The 17,391-nt window shown below is 44.4% G+C and overlaps 1 protein-coding gene across 10 annotated transcripts in view; it reads right to left on the bottom strand.

The window, feature by feature from the left end:
* Positions 1 to 12,965, bottom strand: part of LOC311613321 (complement decay-accelerating factor-like) — a 35,938-nt gene extending 22,973 nt beyond the window's left edge. For all 10 annotated transcript variants that reach the window (XM_084867100.1, XM_084867103.1, XM_084867098.1 and 7 more), the window contains exons 1-5: positions 12,763 to 12,965; positions 12,032 to 12,217; positions 10,253 to 10,444; positions 9,555 to 9,654; positions 8,175 to 8,260 (exon numbers count right to left, since the gene is read on the bottom strand). In XM_084867100.1, coding sequence (XP_084723226.1) covers positions 8,175 to 8,260; positions 9,555 to 9,654; positions 10,253 to 10,444; positions 12,032 to 12,217; positions 12,763 to 12,850 — 652 coding nt within the window. In that variant the 5' untranslated portion in view covers positions 12,851 to 12,965. The remainder of the gene's footprint in view (positions 1 to 8,174; positions 8,261 to 9,554; positions 9,655 to 10,252; positions 10,445 to 12,031; positions 12,218 to 12,762) is intronic.
* Positions 12,966 to 17,391: the final 4,426 nt, after the last annotated feature.

Raw genomic sequence — 17,391 nt, 5'->3', positions numbered from 1 at the left:
GTCTGACTGATGGCTTAGGCCCACTTCTGCAGGAAACAGGCCTAAGCCGTCAGTCAGATATCTCCCAAGGGCTGAGGGAACACCCCGAGTGCACAGATTTCTTACACCAGGCATCTAGGCTATAATAACCAAGCAATATGTTCTGGCCTAAAAACAGATATATAGAATGATGGAATAAAATGGAGAGCCCAAAAGTAAATCCTCATTAACACAGTGAATTAATTTACAAAAAGGAGGCAAAGATATACAATTGGTTAAACACAGTCTGTTCATTTTATATAGGTTCATTTTCTAGGTCCAGAGACATAGAAGCATGGAACGACTGTTATATCTCAGAGGAAAGGCTGGGCTGGGCAGGTGGATGGGAAAAGATCAACCAAAGAACTTGTATGCATATATGCACAACCCATGGACAGACAATAGGGTGGTGAAAGCCTTGGGGGAATGGATAGGGGAGGACTAGAGGAGGTCAATAGGGAAAAAAATGGGGCATGTGTAATGCTTTCAACAATAAAGATTAAAACTAAATAAAATAAAGGCAGTCTGTTCAATAGTGCTGTAGGGAAACCTGAACAGATAAATGCAAAAAATAATAATAAAACTGGGCCATGTGTTTACATCATATACAAAAATAAACTGAAGACAGATTAAAGACTTATGTATAAGACTTGAAACTACAAGACTTACAGGACAAACGATAAGCAGTGAACTTTTTGATACTGTTCTTAACAATATCTTTTTGGATATACTTCCTTAGGCAAGGGAAACAAAACAAAACAATAAAGCAAATATGACTACATCAAACTAAAATAATGTTGTACAGCAAAGGAAACTATCAACAAAATAAAAAGACAACCAGTGAATGGGAGAAGATACCAGCATTTGATACATCCAATAAGGGTTTAATACTCAAAAATACATTATAAACTCATACAACTTAACACCAAAAAAACAAACACTCCAATTGAATAATAGGCAAAGGACCCGGATAGAAACCTCTCCAAAGCAGACATACAGATCCCCAACATACATGTAAAATGATGCTCAACCTCACCCATATGACTGTCAGCTAATTTATCCACAGAAACTATGCAGGCCAGATGGGAGTGGCAAGAAATATTCACAGTGATGAACAGCAAGAACCTACAACCAAGATTACTCTACCCAGCAAAGCTATCATTTAGAATTGAAGGTCAGTTAAAGAGCTTCACAGACAAGAAAAAGCTAAAGGAATTCATCACCACCAAACCAGGATTACATGAAATGCTGAAGGGTATTCTTTAAGAAGAGGAAGAAGAAGAAAAAAGTAAAGATAAAAATTATGAACAACAAAGTGACAACAAATACATATCTATCAACAAGTGAATCTAAAAATCAAGTGAAATAGAGGGAGAATCTAAGATGGCAGCACAGGTAAACACCTAGCCGCAGCTGCACACAACAATTTCAATAAAATACAACTAAAATATAAAATGGACATTACCCAGAACTACAGGAAAGCTGACTGACTGGAAATTCTTCAATGAGAAGCAAGGAGAAAACCAGAAGGAAGAGCGGAGGAGCTGTAAAAGCCTAAGGTACGGAGACACGCAGCGCGACGAGAGGACAGAGCTGGAGAGGTGGGGCGGCTGAGTGCCTGACTGGCGTTCCCTAGCGGGAAGGAGATAAACACTCCGACTGTGCTGGGTCCCAGTTCTAGACCAGATGCCGGGGACCCAGCCTCAAACAGAGGGAGCTGTGCTGTAAGGAGGAACCCTGGGGGAACAGCGAAAGGAGGTCCTGGAGATGTGCACATTGCGCGCAGAGAAGGGACGGTTGGCTGTGCCGTGGGATTGCCCTGGCGGAAAGGAGACAAAAGCTCTGGACTGCTCTGAACGCCACCTCCAACTCCACCTCCAACTGAACTGAACCCCAGTTCTGGGCTCATTGGGGGAGAGCCTAGACTGTTTGGTAGCAGGTCAAAATTGAGGGCACCTTTCTCTCAGAGGTGCTTGCAACGAGTACTGAAGGACCCTGGGGATTACTGAGACTCAGGAATCGCATAGGGCTGGGCTGACAGAAGCCAAGGCTGTAGGCTCCACCCTGAAACCCCGCTCCATCAGAAAAGCTGTGAAAATGCCGAGACAACAAAATAGATCACAAACAAAAGAAATGGAAAACAAAAAGTGACTGGATATAGAGTTCAAATCTATGCTTATAAGGTTTTTCAAGAATTTCCTAGAAAAGGTCGATAAGCCCTATGAGGATATAAAAAGGGATCAACTAGAATTAATAAGGAATCAAAAAGAAATGATAAGGGATCAACAAGAAATAAAGAATACATTGTCTGAAATAAATAATAATATACAGGGTCCTAAAAACAGAAGGGAGAAGATCGCAAGAATCAAGTCAAAGATTTGGAACATAAAGAGCCAGAAGACACTCTTCTGCAGAAGCAAGAAGGCAAGAGAATTCAGAAAATTGAAGATAATGTAAGAAACCTCTGGGACAACTTCAAGCAAACCAACATCAGAATTATGGGGGTCCCAGAAGATGAGAGAGAGCAAGATATCGAAAACATACTGAAAGAAATAGTGACAGAAAACTTCCCCCACCTGGTGAAAGAATTAGACTTACAAGTCCAGGAAGCACACAGAACTCCAAACAAAAGGAATCCAAAGAGGACCACACCAAGACAAATCATAATTAAAATTTCAAGAGCAAAAGACAAAGAGAGAATATTAAAAGCAGCAAGAGCAAAGCAGGTAGTTACCTATAGAGGAGCACCTATACCATTGTCAGCTGATTTCTCAACAGAAACCATGCAGGCCAGACGGGAGTGGCAAGAAATATTCAAGGTGATGAATAGTAAGAACCTACAGCCAAAGATAATCTATCCAGCAAAGCTATCACTCAGAATCGAAGGCCAGATAAAGAGCTTCACTAATAAAAAAAAAAGGTAAAGGAGTTCATCACCACCAAACCAGAATTATATGAATTGCTAAAGGGGGTTCTTTCAGAAGAGAAAGTAAATAAAGATAAAAATTATGAACAACAAATACGTAACTATCAACAAGTGAATCTAAAAACCAAGGGGAAAAAATCTGATGAACAATATTAACTGTTGAATATAATAGAATCAGAGATATGGAAGGAGAGTGAACTGATGATTCTTGGGGAAAAGGGGAGAAGGAGATATGGGAAGAGACTGAACATAAACTCTGCACCTATGGATGAGGACAATGGGGGGGTGGGAAAAGTACAGAGGATGGGTTGGGAACCTGGTGGAGGAGAGCAATGGAGGGGGGAGAGGAAAGGGAACATTTGTAATAATATGAACAATAAAAATTTATTTAAAAAAAATAAAAATACATTGAAATAAAAAATCTGATGAACAGAATAAACTGGTGAATATAATAGAATCAGGGGCATAGAAAGGGAGTGGACTGACAATTCTCAGGGGGAAGGCGGTGTGAGGGGTGTGGGAAGAGATTGGACAAGAATCTTACATCTATGGTTGAGGACAGTGGCGGCGGGAAAGGGTATAGGGTTAGGTGGGAAGGAATCGGGTGGAGGGGAGCTATGGGAGGAAATAGAGGAACATCTGTAATAATATGAACAATAAAGATTTATTTTAAAAAATAAAATAAGATCAATACTGAAAAAAAAAAAGTCTTTCCATTTGCAACAGCATGGATGGACCTAGAGGGCATTATGCTAAGTAAAGTAAGTCAGACAGAGAAAGACAAATACCATATGATTTCACTTATATGTGGAATCTGAAAACAAAACAAAACAAAATAAGCCGGGACCAGTTTGGCTCAGTGGATAGAGCGTCAGCCTGCGGACTGAAAGGTCCCAGGTTCGATTCCGGTCAAGTGCATGTACCTTGGTTGCGGGCACATCCCCAGTGGGGGGTGTGCAAGAGGCAATTGGTCGATGTTTCTCTCTCATCGACGTTTCTAACTCTCTATCACTCTCTCTTCCTCTCTGTAAAAAATCAATAAAATATATTTTTTTAAAAAAAAACAAAAAAAACAACAAAACAAAACAAAACAAAATAAATGAGAAAACAAAACAGAAACAAACCAATGGATATAGAGAACAAAACAATGGTTGCCAAAAGAAAGGGTATAGGGATGGAAATAATTAAAAAAATTTTAAATTAAAAAAAAATAGAGATAGCAAATTTAAGCTAATTCACTAAAAATATGCGGTATATATGTATGCATATAAATGTATATCTGTATATACTTTCATGTATGTAAGTATATAAAACTTCCTTTTTAGACCTCTCTGAAAATCTGATGAAAAATTGTGCTCCCCAGAAAAATGCAAATATGCGTATGTACAATTCTTTCTCAGGGAGTGAATAGAATCTCTGAAGCCCAGATGTGGGCCTGACAGTAAGAATATGGCTGTGTAAACTGATCAGGTTTGCATTCAGGCCACTCCATTTTCCTTGGCCACGTTCACTTTGCAATACAATAGGTAGAGTTGTCTCCAATTAGGAAGAAGTCTTTGTAGCACCTTATCTGTTATGGAAAGTCTATATTCATGAGCTCCGTTGCCTTTGAATTATACCATTGCTAATTTCTGGTGGCTCTGGACAAGAAATTATTTGGAAAAATTTCCACATATTTAAATTAATAAAACTTAGCTGTATTTTTATGATCTTAATGTAAGATCAAAATATTTAATTAAAAAAGATTTAAATCTACCATTTTTCTAAATTTAGCATTTTCACTGAGGGATGCTTATACATACCTAGTAAGTGATAGGTAGTATATTTAGAGTTTTGGATACAAATGCTGTAAAATATGAATGCTAACTTTAAGACCAAATTATAGAGATAGTCCTGTGTAGATTGACAATGGAGGTTTGATCTGAGAAAGGCCTTGTTAAGCAGTTTGTTCATGGTGGAACATCATAGAGTGCACTTACACAAACTAGACGGGACTGCACACCAAGGCCCCATTATAACCCTATGAAACCATCATCGTAAGTGCAGCCCACCATTGACTGGAATGCCATTAGCAGCACAGGACTGCAATAAGGTTTAGAACACACGTGTAAAACAAAAACTACAGTTAACTTTGCGTGCGTTATCTATCAAACAGGGTCTGGAAAAAGTCAAGGTGTTCAGGGGCCAAAACACAGGACAGAGACTTCAGGGAGTAAATGGGACTTGAGTTTAAACCTAAGGTATACCCTTATTCTAAGACAGAATTGAGAAAAAGGCATTGCTGTCATTCCCTGGGGAAATGTTATCAAATGAGAGACACTGTGCATTCAAATAGCATACTTGGGAAAATGGAACAGATCATCGAAATAGACCAAAAGATCTTAAAAGTCCCACTTTGACTTTGACATTAGGATACAAATCTTGAAGCATGTACTGACTCACAGCCTTTTATTTAAAGCAAATCTTATCGAGCAGCTGAGTTTGTAAAACATATATAGGCAGAATTACTCTATTGTATTATAAGCAGAGGCCTGCCCCTAGCAGATGCCCCAACAAAAGTTTCAGCGATTCCACATTCTATAAAGCCATGATGTTGTTCCTCTCCTATTTCAGCAGGAAAGTAATGTGATCCCATGTGGACATCAAATTATATTACACCAAATGTCCTTATGAACCCAGAGAATACTAACAACGTTATAAATTCCTTTTAGGCCATTAATCAAAGCAAGGAGCAAATCAGGAGTAATCTGATTTACACGAGGCTAAGGTATGTGATTACCACCGTGTCACATCAGTTCAGTTCACACATTTCCTGAGCTCCTAATACACACCAAGCATTGTCGTGCATATAGAAGTACAAAACAGAGTAAGATATCATTCCTATGTCTTCAAATATAGGAGGGAAAGAGCTATAAAGATATAATTTCAGTACAAAATGGTGAGGGTTAACAGAAACGTATGCACAGTGGTGTGGAAAGAGAGGACAGTTAACCAACTTGGAAGGTCACACACAAAGCTTCTAGGAGGACAATCGGAGCAGACCCACACTAAGAAGGAAAAAACACACCCAATCAATCAAGCAAAGAAGGGACATATCAGCAGAGTGAGCAGTTTAAGGAATGATGTGGGGACAGGAAGAGCATGAGGTACACAGGAAGCCACTGTAGTCTGCGTGGGTAGAGCATGAAGTTCGAGGGCCGACCTGAGGGAGGAGAAGTAGGTGGACCGAGGCAGCCTGTACATTATACCAAGACGTTTGGACTTTGTAAGTGACGAGGAGACACTAATAAGCTATGCTGAGGAGCACGTGGACCTGGTTGGAAAGTTTGTAAGGAGGACATTGAGAAAAGGGAAGTGTGTGAAGGCGGCCATTTATGGCACCCCGAATTATTCCTTACCGCTCCAAACAAGTCTGTGCACGTGCAGACCCCGGTGTTTACAGGGAGCTTTACGCTTCATCCTCGGGTGTCCTTGCTTAAAGGACACTGCAGACACGTGTGCTCTCCCAGGATCACTTACTCTACTCATTGTATCTCAAAGATAAACTTTATCTCAAACTACTGTCACAACAAAAGCTTAAAAAGGCGGGTGATGGAGGCTGTCTGGTTCCTTCGGCCAGGCAGTCCCTGAGCGCTCTCTTTCACAGCCATCCTGGGTCAAAGTAATCATTCATTCATCACTCAGGGTCTGCTGGCCAGCCCCAACAATCTATCCGAAGGAAAGACAAGTCATGTTGGTGTTTCAGATGGATAACTCTGGGTAGAGTGTAGATGAAACAGTAATAAAATACAAGAATGAAGGCCGAGGCCATTGCAATCAGTATAACCTTTGAACTCAGGCACATGGAGCTCCTCCCTAGCTCCCACACCTTAAAGGGCGATGCTCAGCCCTCCTCTGGGGGTGCCTCTCTCCACTACCTGGGGATTTTCAGGCCTGACAGGACTAGTCCATTGAGGGCTCCTCCCCCACCCTATTTTGTCTGAGTGGTGGGAAGAATGGCAAGATAATAAATGACCAACCACAACACAAATTTTAGTTTGTTTTTAATGCTTTATCTCCAAAGGTAATAAATTAAGGAGAATCCTATCTAATAAAGAGGGAATATGCTAATTGACCATCACTGCATCACAAAGATGGCTGCACCCACAGCTGAGGCCAAGTTCCCATAAGGAGCCTTAATGAGCAACCAGCAGGGACCTGAGGCTACATCCTCCCTCACCCCTGTGGGGCTTCACAGGGGATTCAGGACATGCACACACTCTGGTGTCAGGCTGGGGGACCTCAGACTGCACCACCTGCCCCAGTGCCAGGCCAGGGGACCTGAGTCCATGGCCACTGCCCGGCAGGGCTTGACGGGGGACCTCAAGGTGAGCTTCCTGTCCTGGTGCTGGGCTAAGGGACCTCAGGCTGCTGCCCCAGCACCAGGCCGGGGGACCTCAGGCCACACCCTACACCCAGCAGGGCTTGATGAGAGACCTCAAAGTGCACCCCCAGTGCTGGGTTGGAAGAACTCAGGCCATGCCCCCACCCAGTGGGGCTTGACAGGGAACCTGAGGCTGCATCCCCCTTCTGGTGCTGGGCCAGGGAACCTGAGGCTGCACGCCCCCTGCCTGGTGGGGCTGACGGGGGTCCTCAGGCCATGCCCCCCACCCAGCAGGGCTTACAGGAGATCTCGGGCCGTGCCCCCACTTGGCGGGGCTTGATGGAGGACCTCGAGGCACACTCCCGCCCGGGTCTGGGCTGGGGGACCTCAGGCCATGCCCCCCATCCTGTTGCTGGGCCAGGGGATCTCAGAGTACACCCCCTTCCTGACAGGGCTTGACAAGGGTGGGACCAGCGGGGTCTGGATCTAGTCCCATGGCAGGGGTGGCTGGGTCTGGGTCTCACGTGATTTTGAGGTGCATGTGGGTGGACAGGGACTGGACTCTGGGTCCCATGGTGAGCCCCCGACTCTGACAGGAGAAAGGTTTTCTTTCATCTCTGACACTTCTATTATAGAGAAAGGTCAAATGGCAATATTAAATTATTTTCTCTAATTAATCCCCTTGGAATGTGCACGAATTTCACGAACCAGTTCACTAGTTACAAATAAAGGTCTTGAAATTAGCTCAGACACAGAAGGTAAGGGTACTACAAATATACACTGTGAATAATTCTTAATGCACAAAAAGTAATTTGTCATTGATAATTTAGCCCCACAATGTGAGTGCTTAGATTCTTTTAGTCTTACCTTGGCACTTTGGAAATGGATCATCCCAAATCATATCATTTCCTTCATAATAACAGGAAGTAGAACTTTTACCAACTAATTTGTACCTAAACAATGAGAGGACAAGAAAAGTTGGGTTCTCTTAAATTCTCCAGAATATCATCTTAAAATATTCACTAGATTAATAGATGGAGATAAAACAATAGTTGTTAAAAGTTTGTATGGTAGTTTTTTAAAAAAGAAAAAATTAAATTAAAATGGTGACATCCAAAGGATAAACTATTATAAGACATGCAAAACATTTCTTATTTGGGTGGGTCACATTTTAGAAAATATCAAAGTGTTTTAAAAGATTTTAAAATTATATTGATGCTTAAATATTTTCTATTTCTGAGTTCTCAAAGACCAATACAGGCTTCATAGAATAATAGAATACACTTACACTTAAAGGGTTCAAAGTACTCCCAGATTTTATATTAATGATCTAAATATCGGTGTTTAGTACAGGAGATAAGTGATACTGATATTATTTTATAAAAAATGGACATACACGCAGAGTAAAATTTGCAGATATTAAATGAGAAAATTTGCAGATATTAAATGAGACAATGAATATGAAGTTTTCAGCAGGATCTGAGACACTGACAATACTCAATGAGTGAGGCCCTTTTCTCTACATAGAGAACTTATAAAAGACCTTGGGTCAGAGATCTTGTAACACTAGGACTACATGTTTTTAACCTAAAAAATTTTATTACAGATTGTTTGCATAGAAAGTACATATTACCATGATCTCACTCATTTGTGGAATATAATGAACAACCTAAATTGATGAAGAAAAACAGATCCAGAGACAGAGAAGCATTAATCAGACCTCAGAGGGAAGATAGGGGAGGGTGGGGGTAAGAGGGAGAGATCAACCAAAGGCCTTGCATGCATGCATATAATCTGACCAATGGACACAGCCACCAGGGGAGTGAGGGCATGAGTTGGGGAGCTGGAGGGATAAGGACACATATTAATACTTTAATAAATAAAAATAAATAAATACATGCTAAAAAACTTATGAAAATTTATTATTTAGGTAAATTAAAGACTGGTTTCATTTAACTCTTGGATTTAATTTCTGCAAGTAATTTCCTTTACCAATGACATTAAAATTTTTATATTGAACCATATGTACTCACACCTAAGAAATCCGAGGATTTGGTGGTATGAATCATCCTCCTGTCTTAGCCCATTTTACTGCGTTTCACTTTGATAAGCTCAGGAGGAAAAGCTTTGAGCAGAGGGACTGCTTTATTGCTACTGGCTTGTGAACACATTTCTAAAATCTCCATCTTAAATTCTAACTTGTGTTTTCGCTTGTTTAACAGAGAGTGGTTAGTATGCAAAACTTACCCTGGGTCACATGAGAAGTAGATGTATGAGGTGAATAATATGTCAGTTGGTATACTGATATGACCATTTTCTATTTTTCCAGGATCAGGACATGATCTTTCTAGAAGACAGTAGAAAATTTTTTAAATTAAGTTATTAGGCACATCTATGCAAATTCATCATCTGAACCACTGGTAATCTCTTATCCTGAGACTGATTAAATCCTACAGTCATTTTATAAGTTTCAAAGAAGCAGCCTATTTAGGAATATATACTTCTTTTATTTCATGTAAGGCCATCTTAAACTAATTAAATGTGAAGTCTGTGCATCAATTACTATTCCTATCTCTCTCAAGTATTTAGTGTGCCTAATTATAATAAAACTAGAGGCCAGGTGCACGAAAGTAGTGCACGGGTAGGGTCCCTAGGCCAGGCTGGCGATCAGGGCCTTTGGCTGCTGGTTGGGGCCTTTCTTCATTCTGTGCCACCCCCTGGTGGTCAGCACATGTTATAGCAAGCGAGCGAACTCCCAGTTAAACTCCCGAGGGGACACTTTGCATATTAGCCTTTTATATACATAGATGACTCTAATCATTCTTTTTTGAAAAAATCATTCCAAATAATAATATGTACACACAGACTTCCAGCATGAATAAAGGATTAAATACTATTTCCCTAAATACCATACGTTTAAGAAAATTCTTTAAAATTATACTCACTGTAGCAAAATATTTCTGGTTTGCTCCACGTATAATTCTGAAGGCAAGTTATGTTCGCTGATACGGAATGGTTCCTTGCATAGCCCGGATTGCACTCATATTCCACAACGAAACCCGCTGGGTGAGAACTCACTGGGATGTAAATATCTTTCTTATGTGCATAAGGTACTCTGGGTGTAGGCCCACAGCTACCTAAAAGCATTACCAAACCAACAACAAGAAAGAGTAATATCACTTTATTTCATCATCTATGTTTAATTATCAGAACCACCTGTCTTCACATCCCCTCCTTTGTATACATTTGGCACTTAGCTGTATGAGTATCAATAGGGCATTTGTAGGGTATCAAGCATATTGAAATGTATGCTTTTGTTACCTAGTGACCAGAGGCCTGTGAAGTGGATTGGGCACATGGTGTCACCAGCCCAGCATTGGAAGAATATAACCCGTTGACGTTGCATGGCGCAGCTCACTGCACGCAGGCTCCCTTGCCCTGCCTGCCCCGTGGAGCACCGGGGTTGGTGAATGTTCCCACCCCCCTGGCTAACGTCGGGGACGTTGACAGCTACAGTAACAACAATAGCTCAGTTTATGGGTGCTTCTAAACGTTTTCTGCAAGCAAACTCATTCAACCCCTCAGCAGCTCAGAGGAGCGGGTGTGTACACTCCAGCATTCACAGACTTGAGCCACCCGGGCACACAGGAACTGATGTTGGCTTTATTGTCCAAACACGCAAGTTTGAGCCTGGGCTCTTCTGCATAAGAGCTTTGGATCTCAAGGGCGTTAACTTTTCAGGACCTTTTCCTCAGCTGTGAACTGATGGCCTGTCTGGAGGATTAAGGAAGTAATAGAGGCGGCAGCGTCACAAACTCTGTGACAGGATCCATGTGCCAAGGCTTAGCACTTCCACCTGCTGCCTTCTACCACAGATACATTTTTTAAAAAGGTTAAACCCGTTAAAGAAAACAACCAAAACTTGTGGTGGCAGTTTCTTTGTATACTGTCGCTCCCAATGCTCCAAACTTGTCCAAAGGCAGGAATAAACTCTTATCTTTACACCTTCTTGTGTATGTCAAAACTGCTATTGGGCCATACATAGGTTTTGAGGTACAGATAAGACATTTTAAAAATGCCACCCCAGTGCTGAACTTGGTAAGTCCTTCTTCAGGAAATCAGATTTCAGACCCAGCACCCATGCCATGTATCACAATGCAATTACCCAACACGCTGCTATTTAAGTTACTCCCTAAACAACAGCAGTAACTATCCTTACTTCCTGTCAGTCAGGTCAGGAGACACCGCGTGGGGAGCTGTGGGCTGCTAACAAAGAACAGGATCTGTTCCTGGAAGTAACACCATTAACTGGCCAGAGTGTGAGGCGCTAACAGGGACATCCTGGCTGTAACAAAGCCAGAAGAGTACCAAGTGCCAGTCACTGGGGAGAGCGATATATTTTAACTTCACAGGTCACATTCCATTCCCATAACTTAAAAAAAAAATATATATATATATATATATATATATATATATATATATATATATATGCTTTTATTGATTTTTAAAATATTTTTAGAGAGAGAAGGGAGAGGGTCAGAGAGACAATGGAATGAGCTGCTTTCTGCACGTGCCCTACTGGATGGAGCTTGCAACCCTGGCATGTGCCCCCACTGGGAATTCAGCCAGCTACCTCTTGGTGCCTGGGAGGAAGCGCAAACCATTGAGCCACACCGCCCTGGCCAGGGCCCCATCACTTTCCTGAAAAGAAAGGAAGAACTTACGTTCACATAACTCCTCCAGTCTCGTCCACTCGCCGCTGGGAAGGCAGTGCACCACGTTGGGCTTCCCAATGATCTTCGCGAAGCCCTCGTTGCAGTAGTAGCCCACCTGGGCCCCGGCGGGGAAGGCCGTGCGGCCCTCCAGCTGGGCCGTGGCGCCCGGCACATCGGGGGGGAGCCCGCAGTCACCTGGCGACGGAAACGCGAAACTGAGGCACAGACCGTGTTTCCACGGAGATCGGCGTCCCTCCCCGGCCAGAGAAGCAGCCGCCGGTGCCACATTTCCAGCCGGTGCCGCCGGCCTCCAGCCCCGACAGCGAGCTCAGCGGCGTCAGCGGAGAGTGACCCCGGCATTGGGGGCGCTCAGTGCCCCCGCGGGGCGGGAGGACGGTCCGGCCGGGGCCCCGCGGGGACCGGCCCCGCTGCCCCGGACCCGGCGGGCGGCGGGCTCTCCGGCTCCGCTCCCAGGGAGACGCCGGGCCGCCCAGCGCCGCCTTCCGCTCCGGAGTCCTGGCGCCTCACCCCAAGCCGTGCGGGGAGGGGGCGCACACAGACCGCAGGGGCGGGGGGCCGCGGGGAGGCCGGCAGGGGCTGATCTTGAAGGTGGGGATACGGGGACACTTACCGACGCCACACCCCACCTTCCCCGATGGTCACGGAGACCGACCCAGACCCTGTCCCCAAACACCCTACCCCAGCACAGCCCCTCAGGCCAGGGTCCCGGCCCCACGCACCCCGCGCGGCCAGCGGGCAGCACAGCAGCAGCGGCAGCAGCAGCGCCGGGGGCAGCCAGCGGGGGGCGCCGCTCCGGGCGGGGCGCATGGCGCGGGGCCGGCCGCACGCAGCCTCCGGGGATCGGCTCCCGCCGGAGCGGAGTGTCCTGGCCCCGCAATCAGTTACCCGAGGCCGGGCCGGCGGGCAGCCCGGGGCACCCAGGCGGGCGGGGCGCGGGCCGGGGCGGGGCGCGGGCGGGGCGCCGCCTCCCGGCCCCGGGACTGGGACTTGGACTGGGAGCCCCCTCTCTGGCCGGGCGCAGGGACAGTTTTTCTCTTTGCTGGGCGGGGCGGCTCGGAAAAGTGAAAGATCTGCTTCCAGGTAACAAACACTGGGGACAGAGGAGAGGCCCCGGGAGCCTGAGAAGGGACCTCAGGCTGAGAGCAGTGGGTTCCGGGCTTGGGGCGGAGAAGTAGTGCCCTTTTTAACAAGATCCAAATCCCAGCCACACCTCAGCTGGTTCCCTGAGAATGGCGGGCACCGGACTGGTGAGAGGGTCCGGAGAGTAATCCCCTGTGCGCAGGCGGAGGACGCTGGTTAAGGGCACCGGCACCTGCCACCGCACAGCCCTCAGCTGGCCGGCCCGCCGGCGCCAAAGGACACCAGAGCCAGGCCCCGCTCACAGCACGGGCAGGGACCTCAGCGTTTCCCCCAGTCACTCAGTCTGGTTAGCAGAGTCCTGGCCTGGCTTTCCTGTCTGCGCCCCAAACACCTTACCTGGTGAGTGAAACCCCAGGCTTTGGATTTCGCCTCAGCCCCTGGGCCAGCAGTGGGGCTACTTGTTGCCTCCGGTCACGGTATTCCTCCTGAGACGCCTCTGGATGGCTCTCTGTGGCCAGTGGGAGCTTCATAAAGAGGAAACGGCGCTTCCCATCAGGAGCGTTTCCTCTGACTCCTGCTAACTTACACTGAGCCGAGCCCTGGGCCACCGTGCTGGACTGATCCCTTAGGGATTCCAGGAAAGGAACTCCTGTTCTCATTCATAAAAACCCGTCAGCATTAAAACACGCCAGAGTATAGAAGTTCGGCTTCTAAATCATCTAGTGTGACTCTCACATTTTATATTAAACCACCTTACTTTTACTTTCATAAACTATATAATAAAAGCCTAATGTGAACATTGCCCCCTCGACCAGAAGTTCGACCAAGGGGTGGGGCTGGCTGGCCAACCGCAGGGAGGGAGACCCCGACTGGCATCTGGCAGCCACTAGGGACGGACCCGTGCACTCATTTCGTGCCCTGGGCCTCTAGTTTGATATAAAAACAAGTTTATCAGGGCCCAGCTGTGTGTTAGAAGTGACACCAGGGCTTCCTTTATTCTCCCTCAGAGTCCCAGGACCTTGCCCACCACACCCTCTGCCAGCCCAGTATGTCTTTGTTTCTGCCTGAGCTCATAGAACTGGTGTGAAAGGCAAGGCAGCATCATGACAAGGAGCTGAAGCCAAGATGAGCCATGGAGCTGCCAGAAGACTTATCTTCAGAGCAGAGTGCCAAAAAATTATCTCTGTCCCCCAGCAGCACTGAGTGCTCTCAGCTCTCACTTTCCAAAACACATACTTCTTGATAATACATTGAGAAAAAAATAAATAAAAAGGAGCCCTAAGCGGTGTGACTCAGTGGATAGAGCGTTGGCCTATGGACTGAAAGGCCCCGGGTTCGCTTCCAGTCAAGGGCATGTACCTTGGTTGCGGTCACATCCCCAGTGGGGGGTGTGCAGGAGGAGGCAGCTGATCGATGTTCTCTCTCATTGGTGTTTCTAACTCTATTTCTCTACCTTTCTCTCTATAAAAAAAATCAATAAAATATATTTAAGAAAAAAAAAAAGGAACTTTAGGAGAAATAACTGGGTGACTTCTGCCCACCTCCAAAATTTCAACATTCTGCGGGCAAAAGTATTCACTTACTCAATTCAGAAAAAGTTTCTAGGATGAAAATATATGCATTATTAAGAAACATTAAATATGCAAATTTGTAACTTACTAAGGATTATTTTAAATAATGACCTCAAATTATTGTGGTTTCAGTCATTTCATATAATACATTTTACCTTTTCACCAACACAACGTCATGGACTGGGAATAATGGCCCACATTTCATTGATGAGGAAACAAGCCAAGAAGTTAATTAACCAAAATCTGAGCGGCTTACTAAGTGACCAGGCCCGAATCTAAATCCAATTTGTTTGATTCCAAACCTATACTGAACCTCTTTTATTCCACCACACTGCATTCTTTTTGCTGCAGGCAGTCAGCAAAGGTGTCTTCCGCCTGAGGACACTGAATTAGGTATTTTGGGAGGTTGGTTTGGGAAGCAAGCTTGTGTCCCACCCAAATCAACCTCCCTCTGTGTCAACAGTACGTAGACCCGAGTCTTCAGACTTAACCAGAAGCTAGCTTGCGTTCTAAGCCCAGTCACCTATCCCTCAGGGTTTCGTTTCCACATTGGTTAAGAAAGACGTTAGAACTGAAATAGTCTCTGTAGAGCTTTCCAATTCCAAAATGATAAATTTAGGTTAAACATTTAATAGAAAATAGGTTTATGCTTTTGGCAGAAAAGAGTTAACACAGCTTTCATCCTCTCTCGGGAACCATACAGGGACCACATCAAAGGCTTTTAACAAATTGGAGATCATCTAGTATTAAAAGGCATAGTAAGGAAGGGGCCAGGACTTGCATTCAGGAATCTCTAATTGTGATATATAAGAAATTGTGATTTTCAAGAAATGCATATTGAGTCATTAAGACAATCTAAATATATTTCTTATATTTATTTGGTTTTTGTCCACAATTCCTGGCTTACAGCTCTCAAGAATGCTTGGAATTTTCTAAGCATTTGAAACTGAAAAATTTGTTTTCTTAAAGCAATATTTTAAATATATTTTTATTTATTTCAGAAAGGGAAAGAGAGATAGAAACATCAATAATGAGAGAGGATCATGGATCAGCTGCTTCCTGCATACTCCACACTGGGGATTGAGCTTCCCACCCAGGCATGTGCCCTACCAGAAACCAAACCATGACCTCCTGGTTCATAGTTCCACACTCAACCACTGAGCCTTGCCCGGTAGGCCTGAAAAGGTTGTTTTTTTTATTTATTATGTTAAATGAGATGACTTTTGGACTTCACAAAGGAATGGGGGCTGGTTAGCAATGGAACCAACCATGTCAATAGAGGGTTGGAATTTTAAGTCCCACCTGGACCTCCAGGAAAGAGAGGTTAGAGGTTAATTACCCATGGCAATTAGTTAATCAGTCAGAACTGCAATGAAGCCAACATAAAAACTCAAGAAGACTGGGTCCGGGAAGGTTCAGGGTTGGTGAACACGTGTTGTTGCCAGGAGAGTGGTTCATGGGTGAGGGCATGGGAGCTTAACCCTCTGCCCCTCTGCCCCTCTGCCCCCTACTTCATGCATCTCCGCCTCCTGCCTGCTGCTGAGTTATAGCCTCTTACAATCAACCAGTGATCTAATAACTAACAGGCTGGAAACCAAATCAGTTTCACTGAAAAAGAGATATTGACAGGAAGCCAGGAAGGCTGGTCAAAAGCTCTAATGGTTACAGTCTAACCTTTAGTTGAGATTTTGTTAGCTGAAGCAGAATCTACCCTGTCTGTGAAAGTTTCTGTTATTTCCTGCCTAAGGGCTACATGTAAATTTCTGTTTATGTTGCTTAAGATGTGTTCCCCAAAGCCTCAATAAAAGGGGATGGCAGGGCCAGAGTAGGAGTAGTTCTCCCACTGGAGTTGGACTACTGCCTGGCCCCCCAAATCGCCAAATTGAATTTCTTCAAGTCTGTTTTCATTTGTGTGCGGCCCTTCTCCAGAACCTGAACCCTGAATTGGAACTCTTTCTACACGGGCCGTGAAAGAGAGTCCTATATCTGGCGCCTTCAACGCGGGACTTCTGGAGAAGAAGGTTTTTTTCGCCTAGAGCGAAGGAGGAAAAATACACCGAGAAAAGGTGTGGAAGATTCACCAGAAAAAGGTGAGGGAAATTCACTGCACTCAAAGCCCAAGGCCAGCTACAGAGTCGTGAACTGTAAGTAGGGTGGGAACGTCTTTTTTCAGCCAGGCTAATGGGGAAGAATTAGGTTATAAATATAAAGTAAACTTTATTATAGATTTTTGGTTTGTAAACTTAAAGAATGTGGTTTCTTGTTCAAATTAAAATCTTAGTTTGTATTTGGAATTTAAAGTCTGTAATAAGAAATGAGACTCCACTGCTGAAACTGCCTCTGGTGAGGAGAAATTCAAAGGTGGCAGGAGAGGGCAAAGTTATCTGCTCTCCTGCAATGAGATTACTTAATGCTTTGTTTAAAAGTTATAAAAGAACTTGCAAACTAGGTGTTATCTAGGCCAAATTGGGTGCTAGTTATTACTCCGGAAAGCAAAAGAGAAAGAAAAAATTTTGAGATCTGTCTTTATCTACTAAGCATGAAAAAATGTGTGGCCAGATCTGTTGAAACTTCTCCCAAAGTAAGCTTGATGTGGGGGAAGGGAGAGACCAGGCAATCCTATAAGGAAGACCACTCTCCCAGTAAGCTAAGGAATGTGGTAACTTGCATTTGAATGGCTATAAACTTCCTCCAAAT

Source organism: Pipistrellus hanaki, assembly GCF_964339955.1.
Source record: "Pipistrellus hanaki genome assembly, chromosome: 18".
Lineage (NCBI taxonomy): Eukaryota > Metazoa > Chordata > Mammalia > Chiroptera > Vespertilionidae > Pipistrellus > Pipistrellus hanaki.
This window is presented reverse-complemented; position numbering and strand designations above follow the sequence as displayed.